This window comes from Haemorhous mexicanus, chromosome 14 (genome assembly GCF_027477595.1).
Source record: "Haemorhous mexicanus isolate bHaeMex1 chromosome 14, bHaeMex1.pri, whole genome shotgun sequence".
NCBI classification, from domain to species: domain Eukaryota; kingdom Metazoa; phylum Chordata; class Aves; order Passeriformes; family Fringillidae; genus Haemorhous; species Haemorhous mexicanus.
The window spans coordinates 12,675,922-12,688,260 of NC_082354.1; the positions used below are offsets into that span (position 1 = coordinate 12,675,922).

Consider the following 12,339-nt stretch of genomic DNA (forward strand, 5'->3'; position numbering starts at 1 on the left):
AGGCTACATTGAACTTGAAAGTTCACCTGAAATAGAAATTGTGGTGTCTGACAATGCATACTAACAGATGCTTATGTGCTAAAAAGGTTTATTGTTTTAATTTTTTTCCATGTGGTGTGGATAGCAAAAAAGTTTAGAATTCTTTAAAAGCGCAAGTTTAAATCCATTTAATATTTAGTAAATCTTCTCTTTAGACTTGTGTTCAAAGATTTTGGTATTATATGACTCTAAAACTTGATTCTGGAAATTTCTTTTTTGCAGTTGAATCAGTTTTGAAACCCATAGGTGAAATAGGGAAAGAGATTGAAGACCTGCACTACAGAGAACACAAGCGAATTGCTGTTCAGGGAATAATTAGTGCCATAAGATACATCAGCTGTAGCAATGCAGCAGAAGAAGCCTCAGGAGGGGAATTGGTCCAGGTATGGTGTGTGAAAGTTAATGCCAAAGCAGCTGTGATTGTCATTAGAATGGAGAATTTTGCAAATGAGTTCAGAATCTATGTACATTGTCTCTTAATCAGATTTTTGAGAGCAAAGTTTTAAAAAGCGGTGATTCAGTGCTTCTCTGAAAGTGTTTTGGCAGTCCTCTGTAAAACTTACAACTGTTTCAAAGTTAGTAGTTTGGTCACCTCGTGTAAATTGCAGTGTGGGAGAGGCAACTGCTGCAACATGCTCACTTGTCGCCTTCTAGACAGAATTTACCTTATTAATATGATTAGAATATAATTTCTGCTAAATGTAAGGTGACTGTCAGAAATCTGCAGGTTTTTGAGTTGGAAGAAATAGCTTTAAGTGCATTGAAAATGTTAAACAATTAACTGTTGTTGCAGAAAGATACCTCTCAGTCTCTTGGAAGTTCTTCTGTGTCCAAAGAAGACTATGTTGACAAGGGAAAAAATGAAGAAGTTAAATCTTTTCTGGGGCCACCCTGCACTCCTGAGGAACATCACCAAGCTCCGCTGTCAAAGAGGAGTTCAGTCAAGAGAAAAACATCACGCAGATTCAGAAGAGATGCAGAACAGTAAGCTCTCTTCATTAATATGTGGTGGATCTTCTAAAAAGTGTTTTCAGAAATTAGGCCAGAGCCCAGGCTATAGAATAAAAGCATATATAGTTTAATCCTTGAAATGTAATTATGTACTTTTCATAGCATTGGGTGATGACAATTACACTGTTCATGCTAATGAAGGATTAATTAAAGTAGGTTTGTGGTGCTCTCGTCTGATTAATATTTATACTGCTTTCTTATTAAGCTCACAAATTTGAAATAAAAATAGTTAATACTTGAACCAAATGTAGTTTAGTGATATAGCTGTGGAACAAACAACAGCTACACTGATGTGAGGAAATCAGACATCTTGGCTGAAAATGCAGAATCAGATATACCTGTTCCTTAATTTCAAACACCTTTTTTTTGATTTCTGGGCAATGGGGTGTGCTGCATGTAGCTGTAACTTGTCAGAAAAAGTGGATGGTGGTCATGTGCTAACCTGAGGGCTCAAAATGACTTTTAATTTGTCTGATAAAACTGTGTTAAATTCAGGAGTAAAATAACTGCTTGTATGAGACTGGTCTTTGTTGCAACACTTGTGTAAAATCTAGTACAGCCATACTCACTATTGAGAGCCTGGTGTACACACTGCCAGATGGAAAGTTTCAAAAGTTAGGCCAGTCACATCTGGGTTTTTTGCAGTGGATTTCTTATATAAAGGGTATATTTTTCTTCTTTACTTTTCACATTCATGAGTCATAATGTGTGAAGAGAGTGGATATTTAGTATATTTTGTGGGGAAATTAAATAAACTATAATTAGCATTGAATGAAGATTTAGTATTAGGAAAACCTTGGTAAATAGAAGTTCTGTTTGGCAGTGTTACAGCAAATTTAGTGGATTCTTTTCCACATGAAAACTTCCAGCATTTGAGTGTCTTAGTTTAGTTCTGCCTGAAATGTCCCTTGCTTTGTGAATTTCCATTTAAATAGATACTGAAAAGTAATGGTGAATTTCCTACTTTAAGGGGAGGTACATCTGTTAGTCCTGTATCATCTTACCCCTATTTTACGCGGACTGTAAGAAGAAGACTTGGGTAAGTCAGGTGAAATTAATTGTGTTGAATAATTGCAATAATCAAACAAAAATACTCCAAGTAAAAATTTTACAGATTGGGAGTCTCTAAGGAAGAAAAATGAAAGAACAGATCAGGGTAGAGTTTCATGTTTTCTATTCACTTGTCTGCACTAACTCTAAATGTATCTGAAACATAATTTTGGGCATGTTATTAAACATCTTCTATTGCTACTACTTCTACTAAGGGAATGTATAATAACAGAAGTTCATCATGGCAATTAATGGATTTTCTGGTGGTGGCTGAGCTGTACATTTTTCTTGATGCTACAGACGTGTAAGTATAGTTGTCCCTGGGAAGCCACTCCCCTGGCTCCTTTCACTCCCCAGCACTCAGTTGTTACATAACTCAGCTTGGGTCCAAAGATGGTGGGGTTTTTTTGAAGTCCACACAGGAGTTTGAAACCTAGAGCCCTGTCAAGTCTGGAACCTACTGAAATAACTACAAAAGTGAAATTATTAAGAAAACTGAGTGAGTGCTTTTATTTGTTAACCAGGGGCTATGGGCTACTTTCCTTTGAGCATTTTAAGGGCCATAAATTCTTGTCACTTGTTCCAGACAGAACATGAGCAACTTGAATGTTTGAACTCCTTGGTGTCAGTAATTTAGGATGTTTGTGTATTTTGGCAGTGATCTGGATTTGTGTCATGACTATGTATATGGCTCAGTTGCCTTTTTCATTTACTTTTAGCATCTCTTCCTTTTCCCTCCTAAACCCAAGAATTAGAGTGCTAGGAATAGGACAACAAAGTTTTTGACCATTCTGCCAGTATTGCTCCCCTACAAGCTTGCCTATTTTCTTGAAACACATTTATTGGAAGCTAATTTGCAACAGCTTTTTCTGTGGGATAAATGAAGCTCTTTTGAACCCATGTGTTGTTTCCTGGTCCTTTTGGTAGAAACTGCATTTTCTAGGAGAAATGATTACCTGACTTTGCAGGTGGTTCATTAAAAGCATCACCTGGCTTTAAGGTCACAGTTCTGCAGGTGGTGCAGGACTTTGCAGGGACTTTTACAAATCCATAGGAAAATCAGGAGATTTTCCTTGACTGTAAGGAATCTGGTTTTCTTTTGCTTGCTGAGAAATGTTCCAGTTTTTCCATGGTGGGGGGAGGATGGGAAGAATGTCTTCTCCCCATTTCTTATAGGTGAAGCCAGAAGTTAAGGCATGTTTACTTTGTTCTCTGCTTTTCTCAATCTGCTACTCTCCTCGCTACCTGTGTGTCCACTCTATGCCATTAGTGCTAGAACCCCAGCTAAAGGAGGAGAAAGTCTGTGTTGGATTATGGAAAGCTGTTTCACTCTATATAATTCAAAGGTAACTCGTGTATTTCTGTAACTACCTATAGAATTGTGCTGAATTCTCCAAATTGCCAAAGAAAAATAGAAAGTTAGCTGACATACTTTAAAATTGCGTTGGTTTCTGTTCGTTAGATGTAGCACAATGTCAGCTCTCACTGAAATACTTTAATATATTGATGAAATAACAATAGTAATTTTAACAAACTTCACATATTTCAGAGAAAATTCTGAGTTGGAAGGGGCCCACAAGGATCATTGAATCCAATAGTAGAGATATGTTTTAAAAGACATATTCTAACTTAAACTATTCTGTATCAAGTTTTTTGTATGTTATTTTCAGCATGTGGTTTCATTTTTGGGTTTTTAAGCAGTAAGAGCTTATTTTGAGTTTTTTTATTGACAGCTACAGTTCCTGCATTTCTGAGGTAACTTAAGTGATTTTTTAAGGGTTTCAGAAAGAACAAAGAAACTGGGTAATTTAGTACTACTGTTGATATTTATATCCTTGCTAGTAAAGATGTTCCACATAATGGTACTTCTAAGCATTTAATGTACTCCAAAGTAATTTTATTTATAGAGAACAAAGTGATGGTGAATGAGAAGATCAGGGATTTCAGACAGGATCATTTTTATCTGGAAGTGAAAAAAGCACAGTAGTTTTCTTGGAATTTTAATCTTCGTAAATTTAGCATGTTGCCATGGAATTGCTGCACTACATGCTCCCACTCCATACTGCATGAAATGAACTTGTTTGTACGCTTCTGTCTTTGTAGTTTCACTTCTATGTTTTTTTGTCACGTAGACCCTTTTATATTTTTTCCTTCCTGTGTATGTGACAACTAGGGAATGGGTTAATATAATTTAGGGAAATTCATCTTGAGGTTTGTATTACCAAAAGTTTCACAGCATGTGATGTTTCCTTCACAACCCTTTTTCACATAAATCAGAACTTGTCAGAGAGAAATTAGTAGATATTAAAAATCAATCTGTGTAGACTTATCAAGTTATCATAGAAGACTTTTTGGTCTCTCTGTTACTTTCTGTGGTAGATGTGTTTATCACAATGGTGTCAGAACAGTTCATTTCAAGCCAGTCTATAAGAAAAGTTTTACCAGTTTTATCAGAGAGTGGAATGTTTTCTTGTATTGTTTTGAGGCATTTTACTTCCTTGCATTGTTTGGGCATAGCTGCAAGTCGTAACTAATTTTTTCCTTAATTTCATTTATCATATTTAGTCCCAATGCTTAGGAAATAGGTGTGAAGCATGGGACTTGCTTATATTCCCAATAGTTTCTGAAAATACTGATCTGCCATATATTTTGATTGATGTTATTTTTGATGACAATACTTTATAATAAAATGACTGACAAATTGAGTAGCAATGTACCTGAAAATAGTGAAGAAAGGATTTTTTTCAAGTGACATCAGGGGGGCCTGCAGAGTGCAGGCTGGAAACAGCAAATCTGGCAGGGCACAAGTTCTCCTAAAGCTGGCATGGGTAAAATAGGCTGTGGGTGTTTTGGTGTACAACAGCAGGAGCACGTTGCAGTAAGTGGAAGGATTTGGGTGGCCTCGGGTGCATTGCAGACATAGTGGTTCATTCATAAAGAAGCACCTGGACTGTATTAGAGACAAGTAGTTTCCCTTACAAGCCTAGCTCAAGTCAGGCTGTTCACACAGCAGCACAAAGCAGGCCTGGAGGAATAATGTGTTGGGCAGGTAGAAATTATCCCAGCTATAGATCTGTGAACAAAGTGGGGGAAAATTGTGACAAGTTTTCTTCATATTTTCCTGAGGCTCTGCTTGCTTTAAATCAGAGCCTATTCACTTCCAAATCTAGACAATTTTAAAAGAAAATATCCATTATATCCACTTTCTATGATATCCACTTGTCAGCAGTATGACTTGGTTTAATCCTCTGCTTTAATGAAAAGCTGGTATGTATCTAACTTGACACATTGGTTTCTGAGCAAGCCTTTCTTAACACTGTGCTGGGGTTTCATTTTATGTTTGACAGGTCCAAATCTCAAAAGTGAAAATTAATTTTGTGGGCAGTAATTGCACAGGTTGTACTGCTTAAGTGAGGATTCTTTTGTGCCTAGATTTGGACATCACAAAGGGGTCATTTCAGTGGTGATACATCCATGATGGGAGTGCATTTCTTATAATATACTTTCATACTCAAAACCCATAGTGCATTTCCTTTTATTTTTTTCACTAGATACTATTTTAGATATTTTCCATTTGTTAGGAAATGTTGACATGTAATTTTCAAGATACACCCCAGTATGAAATAGAAAAAAAATTCTTAAAACCTGCAAATCCTTATGAAATTTAATATCAATACAATATGCTGTCCAGTACACAGCATGTTCATCTTTGATTCCTTTTTTACTGTTTGTATCTTGCCATTATTATTAACTACTTTGATGGTCTGGAATTTTAATGGTACCTTAACAAAGTCTTACCTGTTGTAGTTGGTTGTGATGCAAGATAATTAAGATAGTCCTTTCCCTAAGTTTTTTCAGACATGACAGTGAGTTTTATTCTAATAAGAGGAATGGACCAAAGAAGAAAGGAATACATGGGCCTAAGAGCTTATTTTACCATGTTTGCTTGCAGAGTGCCTCTTATGTTTTTCTCCTGCATAACATCCTAGGTAATTTATTAGATTTATAAAGAATAGTTTCTTACCATTAAATCGAAACTTTATGGTTAAAAAAAGAAAGTCTAACAATTACCTAGTTTGCTTCATTGAACTGATCATTACAACAGGACAGTATGTCCACAGGAAAATAGAGATTTGGCATTTCTGTCATTTTGGATTCCGGAGTGGTGGCTTGGCTCCATTCATGCTGTGTTTCTGGGTGCTGAAGGGGATGGCAGGGCAGTGCAGCCGCATGCTGAGCACCAGGTTTTTGCCGTCGAGTCACCTGTTGGTCACCTGTTGGTCACCTGTGAGTTTGGCCGTGTCACACGTGCTGTTTCCCCCGGTGCCGGTAGAGGGCAGCAGACACCGGCTGCCAGTGTAAAACCCTTCCCCGTCTGTTTCCCAAAGCCAGGAATCAGGCAGGGCTAGTTCTGAGCCCTGCTATGCTGATTTACTGAGCACAAGGGGTCTCGTTGTGTCCAGCTGCTGTGTACAACTCTCACAATAAGGAATCAGCTCATTCACTCGAGCTCGTATCATTTATCACTAGAAGTCCTGTCTTTTGCTGCACAGAGTTTGAGGTTAATTAAGTTTAAGGTAAATAAATAAATAAATAAATAAATATACACACACTATAATTTTCTTTTTATAGCTTAGATGAATATCAGCATGGACATTCTGTGCAAGATAAAAATGGACAGGCTGTGTCAGACAGTTTGCAGTATTGCACAGGTATGTTGCTAATAGTTGTTATATTAACCTTAAGAGGCTTAAGACTGCTTTTCTTCAGGTCCAAACCAGGCAACAAAGATATCCTTATAAGCTTTGTTAAGACAATTCTGTACATCTGGTTGCATCAGCCTCTGGGGAACCACTGAAACAATGTATCATGAATGTCATTCTACTCAATGTTCCCTCCTGGGTGCTACGGGATGGCTGAAAGCACAGCTTTGGATTGTTTCCCATTAATGGGCAATAAATTCTCAGTATATCTTTACAGAAGTTTTAAGTTAGGTTAGTGTCTCAGAAGCACTTTATAGCATAAGACCTCACGTTTTCTCATAGGTCTTTTAATTTCTGCCATGTGTTCGTAATTGAAATGTTCTAATGAAAACTATTTCTTATTTAACAGAGGAGTGATACAATTATATAAGCAACTAAATGTTTTCTGTGCTTATAATAGATCAAGAAGGAGTGAATAATATAGCTGAAACTGAAGAGCCTGGAAGAACTTGTGGTTCCTGGCAGAGTGACCTGTGGGCACAAGTGAAAGACAAGTTATTGAATTATTTTCATCACAGCAAAATTTTCCCAGAAAGTATCCCATGTAAATTTGATTATGTGCACAAAGACTTACTTATGCAACAGTACAACCTTCATGCTGCAGTGCACCAGCCAGTAGAAGCCAGAACAGATAAAAACATCAATGAGTTTAAAAGTCCTAATGGCCTTGGATATTATGAAGTGACAGTTCTGGGTAAGTAGCTTGCATTGTAAAAAAAGCTACAAGAGCATTGTAAGTTCATCAGAAACTGAATGGATTTCTCTAAAGGAATCAGTTGATTCTAAGTATTTCCTGAGGTTAGAAAAATTATTGAAATTTTAGATTTTTGTTCGAGGCCCCATTTAGGGTAAATTTTATTCTCATTAAACATGCCTTTCAATGAAATGCCTGAATATCTTGTTTGTAGTAACACTTTTTGTATAATTTCAGTTTTTGGTGTAGTGTTAATGAGTGTTATTTGAAGAATGTGTGTAGTCCTTAAGCTATTGATTATTTCAGTTAGGAATAGGTCCTGATATAATTAGACAAATTATTAAGTTGCACTTGCCAGCTAACTTTCTGCTGTAGAGGTGTTTATCAGAAACAAGTTAGTGTTCTTAAAAAGACAAGTATAAATGCTTCTTTTCAGCATTATTCTCATTGAGTTGATTTTTTCATACTATTGCCCCTAAAGTGCCTTCTTTCCATGGCAGAAAATAAAAGGCTGTATTTTAGCCATACTCATTAACTGCTCCATGCTGCTTCTGGTTAAGTTGAAGTGTCAGTTGATTGATTTTTATTTATTAAAATATAAATATGCAAGTTGATGTGTATCTGTTTGCTAGCTTTATTGAAGGTTATTAAGTTTGATTTTGTTTTCCCATTAAAAAGGGACAGAAATTGCCTTGCTTAACAATGCTCATGTTAAGTTCCCATATTTTAAATTTTTCATTATTTGCTAAGGGACATTTGCAGAGAAAGTGTTTGAATATTTGAAGTCATTAGAATCCTGGGACTGACAATACAATATTGAAGATTAAAGTAGCACTGTATTGCACACTTTATTGATTGTAAAGTTAATTTCTCTGCATTTGCATATAAAGTTGAAAGGAGGATGAAATGGCTTCCAAGGTTTAATGTTTTCTGAACTATCAGCATTGTTAGCCTTAAACCATAGTATTTCATGACATCATATCAATTTGAATGTGCTTGTGTATAATCCTATGTAGAAACAAATTTTTAGACATTAATTAGAAACTTATGGATAAAAAACATGTAAATAAAAGTCAGTTCAGTGGTTTGTTTAAAAAAAAGAGAAGTGGTGCACACAGTTGCTGATGGGCTGAATATGAAGTTTTCTGCTAACATAAAATATTTTTCTTCAACAGGTATAAACCATGACATAGCAATAGATGTTGCTTTTCTTCCACTGTTTTCCCCTGACAATTCCCACTTGTTTCAACTGGAAGACATTCAGAATGATACATTATTGTCTTGTATGAGTTGTATCTCTGCATGCCAGCAGAAGGCCACCAGCAGTGGGAGGCTTGGTGGCACGTTTCCTCTTTCAGGTGAGACTGCCTTTCACTGATGTTACTCATTTATCGTTTCTTGGTTTATCTATCAGTGCAAAAGTTAATCCTCTGTAGAAATCTCTGGTGTAGATCAGACATTGTTCACCTCTTCAGTGAAAGAGATGTGAATTCTATTTCACCACTTTAGTAAATTGCTGTAGTACTGAACTTTCAAGGCAGTTTTTGCTGTAGCTGTTCTCATCCTCTGAAAACAGTACTTTAATGTCCAAACTACAAACTCGTATCTAATTCTGATTTTGTCATTTCTAGTGATGGAATTTATGAATAAAATTTTTCACTGAAAGAAGGTTGAACATGATTGTGTGGAGAACATTATCAATTCTGTACACCTTTTTATTGTGTGCAGAGTATACTGCAAATACCTTTTAAAACCACCTTTCTTAACTTCTAGATGAAATTGTAAAAGCAGCGAAGGAGCTCGATGGCAAACATGTTATCTGCATCTTGGACATGTGTCACTTGGGTGATGACAAGGTGGAAGTCTTTCTGAACAAAATCTACAAGACAGTGGAACCAGGTGTGCTGGATCCAGTGTAATTTAATCACTTAATTTTCAAATGTATATTGTTCAAAAGGAGGGAAATAAAATTGCTATAACTTGAATACACCCTCTACACATTGCACTTTTCTAGAACTAGCAGACACAAACATAAAATCGTGATTCTTAGGCAGTTGTAATGGCCATCCATGTAACTGGGAAGGACAATTGTTGCCTTTATTTTACTTGCCTTGGTTGCTGATGTTCAAGAAGGGTGAATAGGCAGTACAGTGAGCTGATCATTTGGCAGGATACCAAGGAATCAAAGTGATTGTCAGCTCTTTCTTTGCCTGTGCACAAACATACACAGGAAATGTATATATCTGGGTGAGAATATATGTATCTCTGGGTGACAGTATATATCTGTATATAACTGAGAAGAGAGGCAAGCTTTCCTAATATTTAAGGCAGTGTTTGCAAATGAATTAATGGGCTGTGATAAAAATTTTAGTCTGGAAATTAGAATAATTTTGAGGATTACAATTTTGATGTTCTGTGGTAATCTTTTTTACTGAAAGCTACTAGAGGCAGCCTATCTGCTCTTTAGGCTTGAAGCTTACTGTGAAAGGGATTAAATACCATGGTGCCTTTAGTATCATAATCCAGGAAACCACTTTCGGTTCTTTTCACCTGAGCAAGGTCAGGTGCTATGTTTTTATATGCCTGCTTTTGTACACAGAGTGTTAGGTAGTGAGTATAGCATCCAAACATTTTTAACATATTTTATTCATTCATACAAGTAATGAAATATTTTTTAAAAGAATTTTTGTATTGGAACTTGCTTTGAGCTTTGCAAGAGAAAACTGTCTTTAGGAAGTGCTAATTATGGCAGGATACACAGTTTGCCACATCATTTCTAGATGTGTTCTGAGAACGTGAAGTTCAGCAACTAAGCTGCTACTTCCACAAAAGCAAAGGACTGGAAAATTCTGCCAACTTTTTGCCTGTACTGAAGAGCAACTGGCTCCTGCTGGTCCAGAATCAAGTAGCACATTTTTACCCATGTTAAACAGCCTCAAATCACTTAAGGAACTTGATTCTTACAAAATTATTTTCCAGCAGGAGCTCTTTGCAGTTTGACTGCTTGTCCATTTGAAATGCTGCTCTCAATTCAATTCCTTGAGAAGAAAGAATTATGGAGACTTGGCAGGTAAATTGTACCATTATTGACCAAAGCCCACAGAGTTAATTTATAGGAACAGATAAATTCTTAGGCACATTTTAGCAGCCTGTTGGTAATTGGAGATTACCTCTTTCAAGTAGTAAGAGTCACTTGTCTGCCCTGGGGGCAGTAGACTTTGTCCTCATGTAGTTAAAGTCTGGGCCCTATCTTCAGATAATGGTAATTTGACAGAGAATGTAATTGATTTTGTTACATACAAGTTCACAGACAACTTCAGATAAAAAGTCATGAAATTAATAAAATTGTTGTCTTTCTAGTGTAGTTTACAGTTTAAAAATATGTTGAGAGTAGTTTAACTTAATTGCACTGCAACTAAAAGTTAATTTAATGTGACTGTATTGTATCTATTTAATATGAATCAGAAGTATTAGTTCTGGAGCAATGTTGTCAACTCACGCCCTTCAGAGTACTCACAGAAGGCAAAATGAAAAGATACCAACCCAAGAAAAGTAGGGTGTTGCTTGCAGTATTATTTGTGTCATTGTGCTGCTAATGGGTATGTGAAGGTGAGAGGCCATTGCTCTGGAGTGAGTAATACAGTGCTTCATGTTCCAAACTGAGCCATGCTGACTGTGTCAGCCAATGCTTTTTATTTACATATACTTCAGATGGAAGTCTAATTTTAACGAAACTCTTCTTTTTAAAGGCAATTTTTAAAGGAATTCTCTTTGTCATCATAAAAGGACTGATGTGGCTGACATTGTCTCAGAGCCACATTGGTGAGATGGTCCAGCCACCTTCCTTCACCCCATGCCTGGCTGTTTGAGGCATTGCCTGCTTAGTACACTATAAACATAAAGCATTAATGATTTCATCCTATATGTTAGGACTTCCTAACTCTAAAGGAAATATCTAAATTATGTGGAATATAGATAATGTTTTAAAACATTAAAGGATGTTATTTTACTTTATTCAAGTGTTTGAAATTTTTCATGGCAAAGCTGGGAAGGAGATAGATTTACTCTCGCAGATTGGAGTGCCAGTGTTGGAAGTGCAGGTTCTCTGTGTGCAGCTGGTGAATGTCCAATGCCTATAGTAGACTTGGAATTTTAATACTTTGGATCATTCTCTAGTCACCATCCTGCTAAATAACACTGGACTTAATATGTGGAGTTCAGTGGCTGAAGTGCTGTAGTGTTATTATGATTCTACCACTGTGCCTCTCTCCCTTCTCCCTGCCAATCCAGCGCTGTCAGACTGGAGCAAAGGTCCTCTGCAAGAAAACCACTTGCTGTTTTACTTCATTCAGTGTTTATTAACACAAGTGTAAAAAAAAATTGATTTTTGGTCTTGAGTCTGTCAAAATGATAGTTTTGCCATGTTAAGCCAAGATATAGAGTCATTATTCCTGCAAAATGTCAAAGGGATCACCTTTATTGCTGCTGTGTATTGCTACTGCTAGGGGTAAAATAATATCAGAACACATTTCGTTACTGTGGAAGGTGTACCTGACCAAAGAACTTTACTCTAAAACCTTACATGTGCATGTTTCTTGTGTTTTCAGCATTAATTTCAATGAATGGAGGAAGGTAGAACATATATAGGTAGTGGTACTTTAGAGTGTGCAAAAGTTCCTAAGTCATAGATTGTAAAGATAATACTAATGTTGAATTAATGTGATGTAGAAGTTGTGCGACACTGAAAAGCTGAGAGTAGAAATAAATTAATATATGTAAACA

General features: G+C 36.4%; 1 protein-coding gene across 2 annotated transcripts in view; it reads left to right on the forward strand.

Annotated features, from left to right (window-relative positions):
* RADX (RPA1 related single stranded DNA binding protein, X-linked) overlaps positions 1 to 12,339 on the forward strand; it is a 21,213-nt gene extending 8,874 nt beyond the window's left edge. Inside the window, exons 9-15 of one of the 2 annotated variants that reach the window (XM_059859416.1) lie at positions 262 to 422; positions 833 to 1,023; positions 2,021 to 2,089; positions 6,733 to 6,812; positions 7,264 to 7,557; positions 8,733 to 8,915; positions 9,331 to 12,339. In XM_059859416.1, the coding sequence (XP_059715399.1) occupies positions 262 to 422; positions 833 to 1,023; positions 2,021 to 2,089; positions 6,733 to 6,812; positions 7,264 to 7,557; positions 8,733 to 8,915; positions 9,331 to 9,476 (1,124 nt within the window). In that variant the 3' untranslated portion in view covers positions 9,477 to 12,339. The remainder of the gene's footprint in view (positions 1 to 261; positions 423 to 832; positions 1,024 to 2,020; positions 2,090 to 6,732; positions 6,813 to 7,263; positions 7,558 to 8,732; positions 8,916 to 9,330) is intronic. The other variant, XM_059859417.1, reaches the window with a different exon arrangement.